This window comes from Capra hircus, chromosome 8 (assembly GCF_001704415.2).
Source record: "Capra hircus breed San Clemente chromosome 8, ASM170441v1, whole genome shotgun sequence".
NCBI lineage: Eukaryota > Metazoa > Chordata > Mammalia > Artiodactyla > Bovidae > Capra > Capra hircus.
Genome location: NC_030815.1, coordinates 8,828,515 through 8,848,987, shown reverse-complemented (window position 1 = coordinate 8,848,987; position 20,473 = coordinate 8,828,515). Strand labels below are relative to the sequence as shown.

Here is a 20,473-nt window from a genome sequence, read left to right as displayed (position 1 = left end):
AATTCTTCCATTCCATGATCATGGAATATCTTTCCATTTATTTATATCTTCTTAAAAGTTTTTAGTGCATGGGTTTTGTTTTAGCTATTTTAAGTCTTTTGACTTGCCATATAAATTTTAGAATTAACTCATCAACTTCTACAAAAGCTTCCTGAGGTGTTCATCAACATTTGTTGAACTGTAGATTAATTTGGGGAAAATTGATATCTTAAGGATTATTACAAATGTTTATTATTTTTGAGCCTGTGCTCATAAAGGGTGATTTGTCTGTAACTTTCTGTGTCTTTGTCTGGTTTTGTTTTCATGGTAATGCTAAACTCATAAAATCAGCTGTGAAACTTCCCTTCTCCTCTGTTTCTTTTCTTATAACCATTTTCTAAAAATGGAAGCATAGTCAATTTACAATATTGTTTTAGTTTCAGGTGTATCTTCTCTGTTTTTGAAGGAATTTATGTAGGATTGTTATTGTCTCTCCCTTAAATGTATCTAGAATTTCAATCCACAACCATCTTCTGTTTCTGCATTTATTTAGGTATTCTTGAATTTTCTCAGTGTTTCATGGTACAGATTTTATGCCTATTTTGTTAAAAATCCCCCTAAGTATTTAATTTTATTTGATGCTATTGTAAATAATATTACTTTTCTCATTCTATTTATTTGTTGCAACTGTATCAGATCAGTTCAGTTCAGTTCTGTTCAGTTGCTCAGTTGTGTCTGACTCTTTGCGACCCCATGGACTGCAGCACGCAAGGCCTCCCTGTCCATCACCAACTCCCAGAATTTACTCAAACTCATGTCCATTGAGTAGGTGATGCCATCCAACCATCTCATCCTCTGTTGTCCATTCCCTTCTGCTCCCACCTTCAATCTTTTCCAGCATCAGGGTCTTTTCCAATGAGTCAGTTCTTTGCATCAGGTGGCCAAAGTATTGGAGTTTCAGCTTTAGCACCAATCCTACCAATGAATATCCAGGACTGAGCTCCTTTAGGATGGACTAGTTGGATCTCCTTGCAGTCCAAGGGACTCTCAAGATTCTTCTCCAACATCACAGTTCAAAAGTATCAATTCTTCAGTGCTCAGCTTTCTTTATGGTCCAACTTTCATACATGACTACTGGAAAAACTATAGCTTTGACTAGACAGACCTTTTTTGGTCTGCTTTTTAATATGCTGTCTAGGCTGGTCATAATTTTTCTTCCAAGGAGTAAGCATCTTTTAATTTCATGGCTGCAGTCACCATCTGCAGTGATTTTGGAGCCCCCCAAAATAAAGTCAGCCACTATTTCCACTGTTTCCCCATCTATATGCCATGAAGTGATGGGACCAGATGCCATGATCTTTTTTTTCTGAATGTTGAGCTTTAAGCCATCTTTTTCACTCTCTTCTTTCACTTTCATCAAGAGACTCTTTAATTCTTCTTCAATTTCTGCCATAAGGGTAGTGTTATCTGCATATCTGAGGTTAGTGATATTTCTCCGGAAATCTTGATTCCAGCTTGTGCTTCTTCCAGTCCAGTGTTTCTCATGATGTACTCTGCATAGAAGTTAAATAAGCACAGTGACAATATACAGCCTTGACGTACTCCTTTCCCAATTTGGAACCAGTCTGTTGTTCCATGTCCAGTTCTAACTGTTGCTTCCTGACCTGCTACAGATTTCTCAGGTGGCAGGTCAGGTGGTCTGGTATTCCCATCTCTTTCAGAATCTTCCACAGTTTATTGTGATCCACACAGTCAAAGGCTTTGGCATAGTCAACAAAGCAGAAGTAGATGTTTTTCCGGAACTCTCTTGCTTTTTCTCTGATCCAACAGATGTTGGCAATTTGATCTCTGGTTTCCCCACCTTTTCTAAATCCAGCTTGAACACCTAGAAGTTCATGGTTCATGTACTTTTGAAGCCTGGCTTGGAGTATTTTGAATAGGACGTTACTAGCCTGTGAGATGAGTGTAATTGTGCGGTAGTTTGAACATTCTTTGGCACTGCCTTTCTTTGGGATTGGAATGAAAACTGACCTTTTTCAGTCCTGTGGCCACTGGTGTGCTTTCCAAATATGCTGGCTTATTGAGTGCAGCACTTTCACAGCATTGTCTTTTAGGATTTGCAGCTATATAGAAATAGTTTATTTTTGACATTGCTCTAGTACTCTCTGATCTTGATAAAACTTAATTGTTAATACAAAAAAGTTTTTTGATAGATTCCTGGGGTTTTTAATTTACACAATCACATCATTGGCATATACAGATAGTTTTTTCTTCTTTTTTCCTTTTGGCATGCTAGGTGTAGGTTTCTTGTAGATATTCTTTATCAACTGTTTTCCTGATTTACTGAGAAATTTAAAAAATCAGTAATAGGTACTGAATTATGTCAGATGCTTTTTTAGCTTCTGTTGAGATGATCATGTTTTCCTGTTTGTTAGTATGATAAATTACATTGCATTTTTTGATTGTTAAAGGAACAATTTTCATTTCCTTAGATGAATTTCATTTGGCCATGATTATTGTACTTCTAAAATATATTCCTGAACTTGATGTTTATTAAAAATATTTATTATTTTTGAGCCCATGTTCATATATAGTTTATATGTCTATAATTTTCTGTGTCTTTGTCTGATTTTGTTATCATGGTAATGCTAAACTTATAAAATCATCTGTGAAACTTCCCTTCTCCTCTGTTTCTTCTTTTGTAACCATTTGTAAAAGTGGAAGCATAGTTAATTCACAGTCTTGTTTTCGTTTCAGGTGTATTTTCTGTTTTTGAAGGAATTTATGTAGGATTGCTATTGGCTCTTCCTTAAATGTATCTCGAATTTCCCAATGAAGCTATGAGCCTGGAGTTTTATTTCAGATTTTTCCATTTCTTTTATGGTTTTGGTAATTTATAGTTTTCAAGATTTGTTACTAATTTATTGCTTCTCAGCTCTGAATTCATCATTCTGAATAGGCTCCATGATAAAGGAATTTCTGTCGTGTTTTTCCTGTGCTGTGAGCATGGTGTTGTTCCAGTAGAGGGCGCTGGGGAGACTTTGTGAGAGGAGTCTCTCTTGCTGTTTCAGTTGTGGCTGGTGGTGGTGGTGTGGATACCTCCAGAGGAGCCTGCCCCACTCACCGCCCAGAACTCAGTTCTGTGACCTTACAGCCTTGGCCTGGTGGTAACTTTTCTGCAGCCCTCTTGACAAGGAAACCAGATTCAGTCTGAGTGTTAGAGTCCCTGCAGGTGCTCAAAGTCTCCCGTGTGCCTGAATCCCACTGTGCACTCACACCTCCGGTTTCTGATCACCTGCATTCTGGAAGATAGCCTATTGTTTGCCCAGCATCTCCAGATTAGCTGTAGCCTACCAGCCAGTGAACTGTACTATCCAGTAGCTTAAATGCACCTTCTCCAAGGAGGTTTGAATCCTTCTGAGTCTGTCCTTCTTTAGGTGCCCTCAGTCCACAGATAGCATAGAGTTTCCTTAGATTATACAGTTACTTCTAAAATTATGGTTAATATTCTCTGGGTTAGACTTCTGCTGTCTGACCCATTGTGTGGCTTCCAGCTGCTTGATTGGACCAGACTGCTACACAGGGATTTCTTATAAGCACTATTTGGGTTGAGACTTTAGTGATCTGTGGATGTTGTCCTCATGTCGAGAAGGGTAGGAAACATTGCCATGTATTCAACTGGTATTTTTCCTTCTTCCCTCACTCACCCCACTCCCCTTGTGCCTTAATCTGAGATTTAACTAAAGTGACAGGGAATACCAAGAGTGTGGCGAGTGATATTTCTGTAAGAACTGAAATTTGGTGAACAATGAGCCAGAAACATGGTTTCCATATCACTGCAATGACCAGCTCAAGCTTAACCCTTCTAGTGTCTTATGGTAGTTAGCAGAGATGTTTGGAATTTCTTAACACATGGCAAACACAGGATATAATAGGATCCTGCTATTTGGCTTCTTAGAGTAGCCTTAAGCTGCTATGGATGAAGCGTCCAAGGCTTGTAGAAAAACCAAGTTTAATATCAGCAACAATTTTGAATTTTAGCTTATATTTTGATTCTCATAGAAAAGGGGGAAAACTGTATTTCTTATAGGTACCACTATAGATAAAAATAATCCAATTGTCTTTTTACTTCCATCTAGTCAAAGAGAAAAGCCCCCACCTCAACTAAACAACCAATCAACCAAACAAAACACCATTAAAACAGAGAAGATTTTCTCCATTGCTGTTAAGGCCTTTGGCATGAATTTAAATTGAGCTTCCCTGGGAATTTTGGAAAAACGTTTTTCTTCATTGTTTTCGTAAGCCCTATGAGGCAAAGCTATAACTTCCCCAAACAAAGCAGTAGGAAAAGCAGCTAACAGTCCTCTGGACGATGCAAATGAATAAAAATGGCCAGGATTATTGCAGAAGTGCTGAAAGCCTTACTCTGATATTTTATACACTATTACTAGACTTCAGTAGTTCAGGAAGGCCTGTTTTAGCAATTCCAGCACACTAGAGAAGAAGTTGGTGGAAAAATAAAATTACATAGGGGTAGTCTCCAATTAGAAATGGATCATTTGCCAGCGGTTGACTTGTAAGTCAGTTAGACTGGAAATACCTTTTTCCTTTGTAGAATATACTGTAAGTTCTCTGCGTGCATGTGTGTATGTGTGCATACATGTGTACATGCATGTAAGTTCTCTGCGTGCATGCGTGCTTCGTTGCTGTAAGTTCTATACAGCTTTATAAAAGATGGTTTGAGCTCCTGCCATATGTCAGTAATTGTCCTTTGCTCAAAACTATATTATTTCCCCTTTATTAGAACATGTTAATGGTTATCTATTGCTGTATAACCAATTATCTGCAAATGTAGCAGCTTAAAAGGAAAACCATATATGATCTCATATTTTTTTTTGGGTGGGAGGAGGTTAGGAAATCTGGGTGTAGCTTAGCTGGGTGGTCCTGGATCCAGGTCTCATGAGGCTAGAATCGAGATGTCAGCTGTGCTGCGTCTTCTGAAGGCTCTTCACGGGGAGGATCTGTGCTGCAGCTCGGCAGGCTCAACCTTTTGGGCACCAGGGACTGGTTTTTTGGGAGACAATTTTCCATGGATTGGGGCGGTGGTGGGGTGTGTGGTTTGGGGATGATTCTCATGAGGAGTGTGTAACCTAGATCCCTCGCATGAGCAGTTCACCATAGAGTTTGTGCTTCTATAAGAATCTAATGCCACTGCTGATCTGACAGGTGGTGGGGCTTAGGCATTAATGCAAGTGATGGCAATTGGTTGTAATTACAGACGAAGCTTTGCTTGCTTGCCCACTGCTCACCTCCTGCTATATGGCCTGGTTCTTAGCTGGCCAGGGACCAGTATCCGTCTGTGGCCTGAGGACTGGGGACCCTTCCTCTAGCTCACTGAGGCCTGCCATCAAATGAGCTTGAGAGCAGTCCTTTCCTGGTCAAGCCATCAGATGAGACTGCAGCCCCAGCCAGCATCTTGACTCCAGCTTGTAGGAGACCCTGAACCAGAACTACCCGGCTTTACATTCCCACCTGCAATGAGGCCACTGAATTTAAAATGTCCTTGGCATTTGAACGGCGAATTGATTCCTCTTTGGGGGCAGAAATCTGCTTTCTACCGTGATGAATTAAGTGGAGATTTCTTTCTACTGTGAAGTTAATAGCTGGACAGGTTGAAAAGGTAGGGAAATATATTCCGTTCTCTAGCTGTAGCTTACAGCCTACTTGGCTGGTGTGAAAGGGTGTGTCCCTGGTGTCGTAGGGTAGAACTTACAGTATATTTTCGTGTTGTGACAATATCTCATGCATGGTGGTTAGAATCCTGGAAAGAGTTATATTTGAAACTATTACAGGTTGAGCAGGCTCTTGTGGGCTAGCTTACCACCATTTATAACAGCATGTTCATGAGAAAATGGGTTCTGTGTCCCAGATGTCCATCTCTTAAACATGCTTTTGAAATGTGACTCATTTTAAAGTTGGGGACTTGCCTGTATTTCATTAGCTCCTCTCCAGCTACTCTCCTCACAGTAGCTTACATTTTGAGCTATCAGCCTTTTGGGAAGATAAAGTGACAGAAAATAGAGATGACTATAATTTACTCCTAGCACTAAAAGCCTGGCAGGCCTATCAAGGCACAATTTTATCCAAAATCAGACTTTCTGTTGGGCCTGCATTGAAGTCCCTTTACGGTTGAGTTTTACTGGGTCACGTTCATCTCCTTTTGTAGAATTCTAGAGTCTTAATCAGGTATTTCCAAAATCACTCAATCAGATTTAGTATATGAGAATGTACCAAAATGAGAAATGCTCGTGTTCTGCCTTGTATCTCTCTACTTCCAGCTCATGTCTCTATGGAAGCTGATGGCCTTCCAGCTGGCAGAGACCATCATTTGGGCCCTGGGAGGGCTCAGTGGAAGGCTGCTTGCCTTGGCCACGCACGTGCTTGGTATTTTCAAACATGACCCTCATTTAATTCAGCAATGTTCCAGCCAGTTGTTAGAGAGTTCATCCCAGAGTCAACCCATCGCTTAAATATCCAAGGGTCTGCTTGAGCACATATTCAAGGAAGGTAACCCAGTAGGCTCTGCTCTGCCCCCTGTGCTCTCTGTCCCTTCATTAAGTCAGGGGAGCAGGAGCATGTTTGAAGAACCACTCCTGTCCCCACTCAACTTCCCTGAATTAGAGGTTCCGTTTCTGGTCACTCTTTCAAGGTAGACAAGTATACACAAACACCATAAAATGACTTGCCGTATCGTTTGTAGAATTGTAGTTGAAGACTTTGTCATAATTCCTAATGTGAATATGCACTGGGTCATCAGGCATTCCTCAGTCATATGACCAAGCCTGCTCTCAGGACAAGGGTCCATCTTCAAAGTGGATGAGCTACTGTGCTATTGCTCTAATAAGAGCTGGATTAAAACTTTTTTTTTTCTTTTCACTGCTTTGGGAAACCAGTGGAGACCTTCATAGTAAAAGCTTGATTTATCTTTCTTTTGAGGGAAATATAGCACATTTCCATCAGTTTTAAAATTATGAATGATGAGCTTAATCTCTATTCAGTCAATCTAAAATAGATTTTTAAATAGCCTTTTCTTCTGTTTTAGAGAAAAATCACAAGGATGAGAGAAGCAGGATGAGAGACAGGAGGGAGAGGGGGCAAAGAAATAATATATGTATATATTATATTATTTTAACATGTATTTAAGATATATATATGTGTATATATATATATATAAAATATAAAATTCCAGAATGGCAAAGTACTACTGATGTACCAGTCTGTTTTCTTCCTTCCCTCCTTCCTTTCTTCCCTTCCTCCCTCCCTCTTTCTTCTTTCCTGTAAAAAAAGAAAACGTAAACCTAGAAATAAGGCTTCCTAGATGGCACATTTGTAAAGAATCTGCCTGCTAACACAGGAGACATGGGTTCGATCCCTGCGTCGGGAAGATCCCGTGGAGGTGGAAATGGCAACCCACTGCAGTCTTCTTGCTTGGAGAATCCCCATGGACAGAGGGAGATTGGCAGGCTCCACACAGTCCATGGGGTCACAAAGAGTTGGAGATGACTAAACACACACATACACACACACACACACACACCCCTAGAAATACTTCTTATTTTAAGATAAATGATATTTCAGTCCCATCTAAAATTTGTAGTAGTCGATCCTCTTAAAATCCTTGTCCTTTTGAAAGGAGGATAATCACCCGACTGCTTTGGAGAAGGCAGATGGAAACAAGTGGAATCACCTCTGGCATTCGTCCTGAGCCTGGATAAAATGTAAATGGGGCTGAGCTGAGCTGATTTCAGGGGCTGCCTGCTCACCGCTGGCCACTCTTGGATCTCAGGCGTGCCCTCAGCCCTGGGAAGAAGCTCCCAGGCTGCAGAGGTCATCACGGGGTAGCAAAGGCTGGGGACATTTAAAATGTCCTTTGTTTCTGTTTTCAAGCAAGTCATGCATCCCATGGAGCAAAATTCAGAAGGTAAAAATAGGGTTTTAAAAAAATAAATTGCAGCATATTATGCACGTTTTCTTTCCTGTTGGCTTCCCCCCCAATTAATGATGCCTCTTGTGGGTAATTTCATGTCTTAACCTACAGAATTACTTCATTCTTTATAATGGGTGCATATTATTCCACATTATGGACTAGTCTGTGTAAAAGGTTAGTGCCAGTCTCTTTATACACAATCCTGAGACAACTACCTTTGTACATGAGCAAAATGTATTGTAGGAGCTAATGGGTGATGAATCTGGTTAGCGGTCAGCATTAATGTCGTATCTCCTTATCAATGTTTTATTCCTCTCAGACTATTTTATCTCTTTCTCCTCACCTCTAACATCAGTAATCATTTAATAGATTGAAAATGTATTGATTTCAATGGAAGCCAAATTGACACACATGTTTCTATCCACGACCATTCCTCTTTCTAATTAAACTCCCAGATTTAGCTGTATCTCCTTCATTTTTAATGTCAAAGGATAGTCGAGAAAAGTTCCCTGTAAGGCTTGTAGCAACATACTCCTTTTTTTTTTTTTGATTAGCAGCTTCCACTTAGAAATGAAGTCCTAATTCGTTTTCCTGAAGCAACAGTCACAGAAAGCAGATTGATCTGGCCTTACCCTGGTGCAGGCTCGCTTGGCGTGCTCAGGGGGGCTTTGCGGGGGAGATTGGTGGTGGGCTGAAACAGATTGCAAGGGGAGGCCCATCCCACCAGGCTCAGCTGAGCAAAGGGCCCGGACATTAATCACTGTCACGGGGGGTGGCGGTGGGGGTGGGGATAGAGGCGTCACTGGACCAATCCCATCAGTGGCCTGACCGCAGATGCTGTGCCAGCCAGGGGCAATGCGTGTCCTGCTCGAGGCTGCTGCTGGGGCCACGGGAAAGGAGGAAGCCGACCGCTGATTGCTAGGGTGCTTTGCTCCAGACAGGCACGGCCTCTTCTCAGGGTGGTGTATACAGCTGCGGGTAAGAGCCGATTCAGCAGTCTCAGTGGCAGACACGGAGCATCCTAAGTGATGCTAGACAGTGCTGATGAGATGAGAGCATACCTCTGTGGGGCTCGTGCTTTAATTCCATTCCCAGGACTTGGACGCTCTGTACCACGCTGGTTATTTTCACATGGGGAACTGACACTGCTAAACGCAAGCTTAGGGGGCACCAAGTCTCTGAAGGGTAATTTTTTTTTAACTTTTTATTTTGTATTGGGGTATAGCCGATTAAACCCACTCCAGTGTTCTTGCCTGGAGAATCCCAGGGACGGGGGAGCCTGGTGGGCTGCCGTCTATGGGGTTGCACAGAGTCAGACACGATTGAAGCGACTTAGCAGCAGCAGCAGCAGCAGCATAGCCGATTAACAAACAAATGCTGTGATAGTTTCAGGTGAGCAGAGAAGGAACTCATTCTTACATATACATATATCCATCCTCCCCCAAACTCCCCTCCAATCCAGCCTGTGAAGGGCAATGTTTTAAAAAACAATACTAAAAAGTATGATCTCTGTGTGATCCTTTATAGATACATTTGATATCATCTTTGAAATCTGAAGTATGTTTTAGGATCAATAACAAGCATCCCTTAGAAATCATTTTGGTGTACAGCCACATGTTTTAATACAACTGTTTTCAGCACTGTTATTCATGAAGAGGTCACATTCATCAAACTGACATATAGATCTTAACCCTTCAAGTAACTTTATTTTAAATGGAATTTCTCATCTCAAGATTGTGTAATTTGGGTGGTCATTAGGAATTACTTGTGTTAAGAGGGGGCAGCGAGATTTCACAAAAATCAGGTGGAGATTTTTCCATCGGTTAATATCACATGCTTAGCATAGATGCCTAAGTTCACATGGTTCTACATGTGGTAATTAATAACAGTATTACATGAGTGAAATGGAGTTCTGAAAATGCAATGAACGATGACGGAATGCTTTTCTTGGGATAAAGTAGCAGGAATCGGGAACTCATGCTTGTCTGAGAGTCGCGGGGTAACAGGATGCATTAGGAGTGGTAGGCAGTGCTGCTAACACAGGAGATGCGTGTAGACATAGCTGGTCTGCAGCCCTAACGAGTGGGGCAGGGTCGTTGCTGGTCAGTGAAGAATGAACAGAAGGCAGGCACTGTCTACCCTATAGTAACACCAACAGCAAACCCAGCGCCTGGCACATAAGCTGTGCTCAGTCATTGTTTTCCAAACTGTAATTTTATTTGGACAGAATATAGATCCTTGTGCCTTGACTTCGTAGAGCAGATATGTCCCCCAAGTCCCTCCATCAGCCTTCCCTCCTCCATCCCCTGCATGCCTGCCTTCCTGGGTCCACAAGCCCCAGAGCCCTGCACATCAGGGGGGGTGGAATAGGGCAGCCATGCTTCTGGGCTGGGTTGGTCCTGAAGGCCCTGAGCATCACCAGTGGCGCTCAGCATGCAGGGGCCTTGGGTTCAGGGACAGGCAAGAGTTCAAGGTACTCTGGAACCCTGGAAAGAAAAGGATCCTTACATGATCAAGCAGTAAGCAATCCACTCGTTGGTTATTCTCATTTAAGAGAGTTTCTCTCGCTTCTCTTGCTCTTTCTCCTCCTCGAAGAAAACAGAGGAACAGGGTTCAGAGGAAAATGTTTAGATTTGTACAACTTGGAAACCTAGATAAGATCTAGATTTCTTCTTTTATCTTACTGTTCCCCTGCTTAACTGTTTACAGTATTACTATTTTCTGGTGCCATGACAAAAAAAAAAAAAAAAAAAACAAAAAACTACTTATGATCAATCATACTTTTAAAATTACTATGTAATATTCCATCTGAGGGCTGTGTCACAGTTTACTTCCTTGTCTCCCTTTTGGTGGGCCAAGTAACGGTTTTTCATTCTTATAAACAGCTCTGCTGTAATTTGTGTTGTTCAGCTGCTCAGTCGTGTCTGACTCTTTGTGACCCTATGGACTGTACCCCAGCAGGCTCCTGTACCCCATCCTGTCCATGGGATTCTCTAGGCAAGAATACTGGAGTGGGTTGCCATTCCCTTCTCCAGGGGATCTTCCCGACCCAGAGGTCGGACCCATGTCTCCTGCATTGGGAAGTGAGTTCTTTACCACTGAGTCACCAGAGAAGCCCTTGTTTGGAAACCTTTGCCTCAGTTCTGATTATTTCCTAAGGTAGAAATAACTCACTTGCCGCAGATGAGCTTCGTCGCTGCTCAAATGACTGAGAGTAACACAGGACACAGCTTAGTGACTGCGCAACAGCAGCAACAACATAGGATGTGTGTAAGTTGAGTTTTGTGGGGTGAATAATGTGACAGGGTAGGGGGCTGACACCACTGGGTGGTCTGCAGCCCTGAGGCTTTAGTCCAGCCCAGGGATGGTTCTGGGCCCAGCAGTGGGCCTGGACTCCCAACAGTGGCAGCAGTTACAAGACTCTTCTCAATTAGCTGGTGTCGCCAAGATGACCTGCCTGGAGAGGCTTGACCCTTTAGGAGAATGTGGGGGCCCACTCTCCAGCGCCCCACTAAATACTTTGCCATTTACCTTATAAATCCATGCCCTCCCCACCCAGAAGATAGAAATTTTAGCTCAACTTGAGCACAGGACATGGCACTAATCACCAGGTAGTTTGTGTCTGTATTTGCATTGTTGCAAGTACATGATTGAAGAGTTTTACTGTATTTTTGTCAAGGAAGGAGACAGTCATAAAGTCTGAAGTGCATTAGACATTCATAAAACAAAACAAGAAACAGCGTCAGTATCATCTTCTAAAGCTTTTGAACATGTTCCTCCGAGCCCAGCACCAAATCCCCTTCAGAATCTCTCCGAGAGTTGACTTTGACCCAGTCTTGCTCTAATTAACCTCCCTGCTCCTCAAGCACTGGGCTTTCAAGATAAATGGAAATCTATTCCTCGTCCTCACACGCCCTTGACTGAGGACACGTCACGGCCATCAGCCCAGGTCGTCCCCCTGGAGTGCGGCGCTTTGGAACGTGCGCCCACAGCGCCCAGCCAGCCAGATGGGAGGCACCCGCCTGCTGGGCCGGGCAGCAGATGTCCTTGTCAGACGGACAGACCCCTCCTGTCTCCTGCTCTGCTGGTGATCAATACTCTCAGTGCCCAGTCAATGAGAGATGGCTCTGTTTAGTCAGTTTGATTGTTTCTGTGGTGAAATGTGCCACCACTTTTGAAAAAAAAAATTATAAATGCTTTAAAAAAACATTTTTAATTATAAATGCTCCTCACCCTCCAATCTCATTTGACCTTTAGAATATGTTTCAGCAGTCTCAGGTTCTTTGGCCCCCAAGTACTTGCCTCAACAGAGTGTCAGTGGGAAACTGCCCTTGCTTGATTTTTAACACCTCCCCTGTTCTCTCCTCCTGGAATGGAAAGTAGCACACAGTATCTATTCTTTTATCCATAAAGCTGTATAGAGTCTGGAGGCTTTCAAAGAGTCTTTTTAAAAAATTGCAATAGGTGATGTAGGAATGAGAAGGAAAATGGCTTCTTTCTTTGTACCATCTTTATGGTTTATTCACTGAGACCAGGAATAGCAGAATGATGTCATCACACGTGCCTTTCCTAAGGAATAAGAGACTCTGTGGGGTGCTAAGTCCAGACAAGATTTTGTGGTCATAGTCAGGGATTGTGAAAGTGTGCTGTGATTGATTAATGATGTCTGCCATGGACATGGACGTGGAGGAGAGGTAAATGTGTGCCTTATATTTGCCACTCCTGACTCAGATCTTGTGTAAAGCAAAGTCCACATGTAAATGCTGATACAAGCCTAGCAGTGGTATGTATTGTGTGCCAGGCACTCTTCTCAGTGCCTTACATATATTAACTCATTTGATTCTCAGAGCAACCCGTGAGGTAGGTACAGATGAGGAAATGGAAGCACAGAGAGGCTGAGTTGCTGAGCCAAGGTCATACAGCCAGACGGCAGGAGAGCCGAGATTCAGGGTCAGACAGTTTTATCGCAAAGTCCAGGTCCTTAGCCCTAGATTCAGCACTTTTTATCCTTGGCTAATGCTGTGTCTTTGCTCTCCAGGGAATTATGTAAGGCTCAGCTGTGGTTCAGAAAAAGATGCAAAATCAAGTTTAGAGCCTTGTTATCTCTGGGCCTCAGGCTTCAGAATGAAAGGTAAGACAGTCCCGGAGAGCCTCTGCAGTGAGGAGGGAGTGGCTCATGAGCTTCCTCCTTCCTCTCTGGGTAGCATTTCCAGTCTTTCCACTTCTGCCTTCTCAGATGGGAGAAGGTGGTTTGGAAGGGAAGAGGAATGGTGTTTAGGGACTGGAACAGAGGAGTTCCTTGGTCTCCAGGCCATCCGACTGGGGAGACTTTGTGAGTGGCCTTTTTCAATGATCATTTATGTATAAGGGACATGTGTGTGTATGTAGAGATACATCAGTGTATCAAATAGTAATCTTTCATAATGGCTAAAGAGGGACTTTTAGTACCTTAGTAGTTTGTTTCCCTTCATTAATTTAGCAGCTATTCATTAAACACCTATGTTGGGTCTCACAATGTGCGGAAACTGTGGGAACAGTGAACCCATATGAACCCTGCCTTCTCAGAGCTTGTAGTCTACTCGCTGAAATAATGACTAAGTGTAAGGCTCAGCTCTGACTATAGTAGAGGGGATGAGGGGCTGAGGTGGCCAGACCACATGGGTTTTTGAAGCTGCATTGAAGAGCTCTGATTTCCGCCTATGAGCAGTGGGAAGCCATGGAAAGTGGGGGAGAGGACCAGGGATTTTGTGTTGTATAATCAGTTAAAAGATAATTGTGGTGACACTGGGAAGAGTGAATTGGAGAGGGGATATGGAAGAGCTGCAGGTGCTTGTCGGGGTCCAGGGCAAAGAGGCCGTAAGAGTTGGGACGAGGGTGGTTTGGGTGGTGAAGGGAAGAAGTGAAAGGACTCTAAAGCTATCTGAAAGGCAGAATTAGCCAGATTTGGTGATGGATTAGGTGTGTGTAGCAAGGGAGAGAGAATGGGCAAGGATGCCTCAAAAGTAGGAGGATGTGGTCCTATTCCCAGGGTTAGGGATGCTGGAAGAGGGTCAGGTTTGGTGAGGAAGGTCATCCTGCATTGGAAGTGCTTTTGAGCTGTCCCCGAGGAGATGCCAAATAAGCCACAGTGTTTATTGAAACCAGGTAGTGTTTTGGCTGGCTATACGGCCCTGATGGACTGTCCTGGGACACTAAATGGTACAGAAAAATTTTAGAAATCTACAGCTTTGTTGACTTTAAAAAATTCAAACAAACATATTTTCATCTGGGAAGTAAGAATCTAACAATGACAAAGACAACTGATAGTGATAAATATCTTGCATAATATTCATAGTTATTTTTGTTTTTGCACATTTTTCTGCCAGTCTTTTCCCACAAGCATGCATATTTTTTGTTAGCTGTCATTATAGTCTGCATTCAGTATGTAATAGCATTGTTTTCACTTACTATTATCCCAAATATTTTTTCACATTTCTATCTCTCTCTCAAACTCTGTGTTTAAAATGTTACATGATATTCCATGCTTGTGATAAATTATGAATGATGATTTTCTAAACTGTTTCTCTGTTTTTGGATATTTAGTTGATATAAAGATTTCTTTATTACCAGTAATACATGAGTAAATATTATGTCTACCACCTTTTTTTTTCTCTTGCATTTTTCTTTAAATTCTCATGAGTGAGATTAGTGGGTTAGCTTTTGAATGGGATTATAGCCCTTTGATATACATTTTAATACCTCTGACAGGGGCTCTGGGGTCCTAACTATAGAATAGAGCTGTGATTTCCTTGTGGAGCCTCACCACCTTCCTTTGGATTCAGTAACCAATGGTCCTACCATTGTCTGGGCGCTGTCCAAGGTACCACGGCCACCTGTGACCTTACCTCTTGCATCTGCTGGAGGCGCCAGTTAGTGCCTCGAGGCTGTACGGCTTGTAAGCCAGGTTCAGCCTGGTTCCTCCCCTTCACCCAGCTCTGCTGTTCCTCAAATAGTACCACCATTTCTTAGGAACCTGTGGAGGCCCCTGAAATGATGGAATAGAGGAAGGAACTGACTAACCTAGACTGAACCTTATCAGCCTCCAGGTTCTAAAAGACACTGTGGTGCTACGGAGGCTGCCTAGGGGTCTTGTGGGTTTGGATGGGAGTCTGAAGACCTTTTATGATCAGGTGCCTGCCTACCGATCTGTCCTTAAGTGCCGCTGCTTCTCAACACATCACCTTTACTGTGCCCAGACTAGTCTCTCCTCTGGCCCAGGACAGTGTCTGGGCTGCATCGACTGCTGGCTCTCACTCGAGCTGCTCCCTCACCCTCTGCTTTTCTAAGTCCTACTCCTCGTTTTAGACTCGACGCTAATTGTAATTTCCCCAGGTTCCTGGCTCCACCTTGCAGCTGCCTGTCCCCCTGCTGCAGACTCTTCCAGTACCTCTAGTCCCCACTCCAGGACTTAGCACATCATTGTAAGCTTGCTGTCGAAATTTCACCTCTTGAAGATAATTGTACACTCCTCATAAGGGCAAGAATCATGTCAGTCTCCACCCAACTCTGCCAAAGCCCTCAGTACCTAGCTTTAGTGCTGAGCCCTGTGCCAGAGCTCAGTAAATCTAACGTGGCCCATTAGATCAAAATATCCATGCACCATGAAGCAGTGTCGAAGTGTTTGCAACGTGAATGTCCATATTCCAGAATTGCTAAGGATCAAATTAGGCTGCTCGTAGATGGGCCATACTCAGATCTTCTCTTACCTGGTTTGGGTTTGGGAGCTATGAGAATACGTTAAGGCTGGAAAACCATAAGCCAGTCACTTTTAACTTCTAAGTCCTTGATATGCACTCAGGTGGGAGGATGACTGGTGGACGTGATGAGGCTGGATGAAGGGTAGTAAGAAGCAGTGAAATGCAGGTCTGTCTGGCCTTTAAGAAGGCAAGTGTCATTGACCCCTGGAACGGTGCTTGACTTGTGAGATGATGCTGTCTGCAGTGTTACCCTGTTGTCTTTTTATTATTATTATTCTAACACTGGTGTCCTTATTTCTTTGCTTGCATTGGGTTTTAGCTGCAGCGTATCTTTGTTGTGCCGTGCGGGATCTTTTGTTGTAGTGCACAGACTCTCTAGTTGTGGCATGCAGGCTGCATTGCTCCTCAGCTTGTGGGATCCTAGTTCTGAAACCAGGGATCTCACCTGCATCCCCTGCTTGGCAAGGCAAATTCTTAACCACTGGACCACTAAGGAAGTCCCTACCCTGTAGTCTTTACAGCTTCCTTCTGATCATCATCAGTCCTCAGGGAAAGCCACCACAGTTCACCCTGGAGCCCCACGCTCCCTTTGTTCTCCAGGGCATGTCCTGGCACAGAGGGACCCTCTGGCCGGGAGTCAGGAGCTTCCAGGTCGGCTGGCTTTGCCATCCCCAGCTGCACGGCTCTGCACATACTTGGGCCTGGGAGTGCTCACTGGTGAAATGCCATGCCTGAATGAGGCCATCTCTGGGCTTTTTTGTAACTGAGATTAAAAAAAATAATAATTGAAACTCTCTTAAGAGGGTGAACTTTAGTGCTGTTTCTAACTAAAAATGAGAACTAGGCTCTCTGACACATTTAATGACATGTGTTAGTATCTGTGTAGAACTTTACACTTAACTTGATTTTCTTTCTTTCTTTCTTTTTTTCTAGCCAAACATCATGTCAATGGCAACAGAACAGTTGAACCTTTCCCAGAGGGAACACAGATGGCTCTATTTGGTAAGATATCAATTCTGAAAGAAAACCCAAATTGTGTGCAAAGACTCGTGCCAAATTTCTGAGTTTTAGCAAGTGTCCTCAGGGCTTCAAAATCTGGGCTCTTCTAGATATTTACAAGTTGTTGCAGCCAAAAAATTATCGAGTTCTTAGTATTTCTGGGATCAGAAAAGCTTATTCTATAGAATTTAGTATGCTTTCCTTCCTCACTTTGCAAGTCAAATATCAAACTGTATATTTACTGTTCTTATGTCCACACTCTGAATTAACCTGATAATTTAGGAGTTGAGTTTTTCTTCCTTAGGAAAGATTTTTTCCATATACACATATTCATATATATGTGCATGCTCAGTCACTTCAGTCTTGTCCAACTCTTTGCGACCCCATGGACTGTAGCCTGTCAGGCTCCTCTGTCCATGGGATTCTCTAGGCAAGAATATTGGAGTGGGTTGCCATTCCTTTCTCCAGGGGATCTTCCTGAACCTAGGTCTCCTGCATTGCAAACAGATTCTTTTCACTGTCTGAGCCACCGGGGAAGCCTATATGTATTTATACACATACTATACATACATATGTATACGTATAAAAGCTGGGGTTCAAATAGCTTTGAGATGTTATTCCGCAGAGATCAATCTAATTGAACAGTCTCTTTCTCCTCCATTATGAATTGAGCATATTCCTGTTTTTTGTTTGTTTGTTTCTCTGATTCCTTCCCTTTAGCCTTTAGACACATTCTCTGATCTCTTTCATCGTAAAGCCCTCAATTCCCCTGACTTCACACCCCCTCCAGCTTCCATCTCCCCTCTGGTCCTGATGGAAGTCTCCTGCAAGGGCTTTTGATGTAAAATTGCTTTAAGCACTGAAGTGTCTTTGAGCTAGAAATTAGCCTTCTGACAACAGTGTCTCTAAATTAGCATATTCAAATGTTTCCCTAATCCCAGAGTTAGTCATCACTGATGATTAACCCTGGAGAGTTATGAAACAGGGACCCACTTCTGCCCAGGTGTTTGTAAATCTTGCTCTGTGTGGGCTGTCACCTTTTAAAATATACTGGTCAGTAATTAGAAGTTATTATGCCCAGAAATTTAAATGGAGTATCTTGTTGTTGTTCAGTCACTAAGTTGTGTCTGACTCCATGTGTGGACTGGAGCACGCCAGGCTCCCCTGTCCTTCACTATCTCCTGGAGTTTGCTCAGATTCACGTCTACGTGAATGCTGTCAGTGATGCTGTCTAACCATCCTCTGTCACCCCCTTCTCCTTTGGCCTTCAGTCTTCCCAGAAGAAGGGAAAGAGTCGGTTCCAGTGAGTCTGCTGTTTGTGCTGAGTAGCCAAAATATTGGAGGTTTAACTTTAGCATCAGTCCTTCCTATGAATATTCAGGGTTGATTTTCTTTAGGATTGACTGATTTGATCTCATTGCATTAATTATTACTATAAGATGTGTGCTCACTGTTTGATTTGTTAAGTTTCCTCTGGAAATTACGTTCAGTGATGGCATTTTTACTCAAGTTATAGGCCAAGCTGAGTGTCTGTTAGCAGGGCACAAGAGTCACATAATTGTTCAAAGGGTTCTTTCAGTGTCTTTTAGCTTTGTGAGCCCCCGGAAACTAGGTTCGGAGAAGGCAATGGCAACCCACTCCAGTGCTCTTGCCTGGAAAATCCCATGGATGGAGGAGCCTGGTGGGCTGCAGTCCATGGGGTTGCTAAGAGTTGGACACGACTGAGCAACTTCACTTTCACTTTTCACTTTCATGCATTGGAGAAGGAAATGGCAACCCACTCCAGTGTTTTTGCCTTGAGAATCCCAGGGACAGGGGAGCCTGGTGGGCTTCTGTCTATGGGGTCGCACAGAGTCGGACACGACTGAGGCGACTTAGCAGCAGCAGCAGCAGCAGAAACTAGGTTAGAAACTAGGTTCCATGTCATACTGGGAAGTGTGAAATGAGACTGACTGGTCATAGATTTCCTCCTGTCCTGATATTTTAGGAAAGACTGTTTCCCAAAGGACTGATAATGTTGTTGGCCACATAATTGAAAATATCAGTGCATAAAGCTCTGTAGCGAGGTTATTATTACTATAAGTTTGTGAAGGTTTGCTTTAGAGTGACTTCCCTAAAAGTCCTAACCCAAGGCCTTCATTGTTTGACTGGGCAAGCAGCTCCCCCTCTCCCAGCCTCAGTTTTCTCAGCTGTGGAATGGGGAGGCTGATGGGGTGCTCTGAGACATTCCCCTTGGCTTCTGCATCTTCCATACTCCAGGCTGTAGGCTCGTCTGGCTGCAGGCTCCCCTGGCTGGGAAGCCCACTGTGAATGGCCAAGGGGTGTGCTTTTAAAAGAAACAAATTGTGTACCTAACCTCTACCAGTGCAGAAGTATACAGATGGTAAACCAGAATAACATCCCCTGACATCTGAGGACTTTTGCTTTATTAGAACTGCAGTTTGCCTCTTCCAGGTGCTTAAATGAAAGCCCCTGCTTTGGTTAACTGCACGCAAACATTTGATATTTGTGCTTTCAAAACTATCCTCTCTTGATATAGTTTGTCCACCTGGCCTGCGCTGGGGAGTGGATGGGATTTGGGGTGGGGTTCTGTCATTCAGGTTGTTTATAGTTGTACTGAAAAAGTAAGACTAACTGCAGCTTCCTGACACATCTTGGGCATTTAGTCCTCACAGTACCTTGTAAAGCTGGTCGGAGTACATAATCCCCTTCTCAGAGAGCTCATATGATTTATCACAAGTCCCTCAGCCAGAGAGATGATGGAGCTCGAATGTGAGCCCAGGTCTAACTGACCGGAAGTCGCACTCTTTTCCCCAGGTCTCCGCACACTTGGCTCTGGTTACAGGAGTCCTGGGAGAGTCTAGTAGAGTCAGAATTGCCTTTCGGCTAGATCATCCATGCACAAAAGCATGATTTCCAGCCAAGTCAATTTAGCAAATTGATTTGTGAATTTCTATGCATTTCCAGAGTGCTCTGAAGGACTCTTGAGACACAGCTTTTGCCGGGAAAACACCGCTTGGAGTGACATCTCCTACTATTTATCATTTCCCCCCATCTGATCTTAGTAGCAGGCATTAAAGTGCAGGAGAATGTCTTACACTGACTTGCCTGCGAGGTCACCAAAGCAACAGTGGCACTGTGTGCTCGTCCAAACTCATTCTTTAGCCTGGGAAGGCTTTAGTATTTTATGCCAAGAGAGTATCAGCTATTCCCGTTTCATTATCTGTCAGTTAATCATTTGAATGTGCCTTACGGAATGCTGTCTAAATAGAAACTTTTAAATTTAATCCACTCTGAAAGTGCACTCCCATTAGCATTTAGCTTAGGATGGGTGATGTAAGGAAGAGTACAGTGAGGGTCAAGGGCAGGTTTCATTCTAAGAAATGTATGAATGTGTTATTATGCCAAGTGGCCAGATAATGTATGGACAGTTCCTTAAAAGCTGTTTTTGGCATGCAGTCTTCAAAGATTATTTTTAAGACAAGACGTTCATTTTTTTCAGGCTCTCTTTTGTGGCCCAGTTAGTTTTACCCTTGTCTTGTTTTTCTGTGATCACTGTTCTTTAACTTTCTCGTGGCTCTTTTCTTTCCTCCGCACTTTAGGACAATGATAATGAAGGTAATAGGCCTGCTCTCCCGGTGGGCTTCTCCTCGTCTGTGTGTGTTGCTCTCTTTCAAGTCAGTGGGAGCCCCCTTTTCACAGGCCGGAGAAGTGGACCCGAACATTTTGCAATTACTGAGTATCTTTGTTCCTGGCGGCTGAGTGCCCAATG

General features: G+C 43.2%; 1 protein-coding gene across 4 annotated transcripts in view; it reads left to right on the top strand.

The window, feature by feature from the left end:
- Nucleotides 1-20,473, top strand: part of MSRA (methionine sulfoxide reductase A) — a 379,843-nt gene that overhangs the window by 147,109 nt on the left and 212,261 nt on the right. For all 4 annotated transcript variants that reach the window (XM_018051850.1, XM_005683538.3, XM_018051851.1 and 1 more), the window contains one exon: nucleotides 16,636-16,704. In XM_018051850.1, coding sequence (XP_017907339.1) covers nucleotides 16,636-16,704 — 69 coding nt within the window. The remainder of the gene's footprint in view (nucleotides 1-16,635; nucleotides 16,705-20,473) is intronic.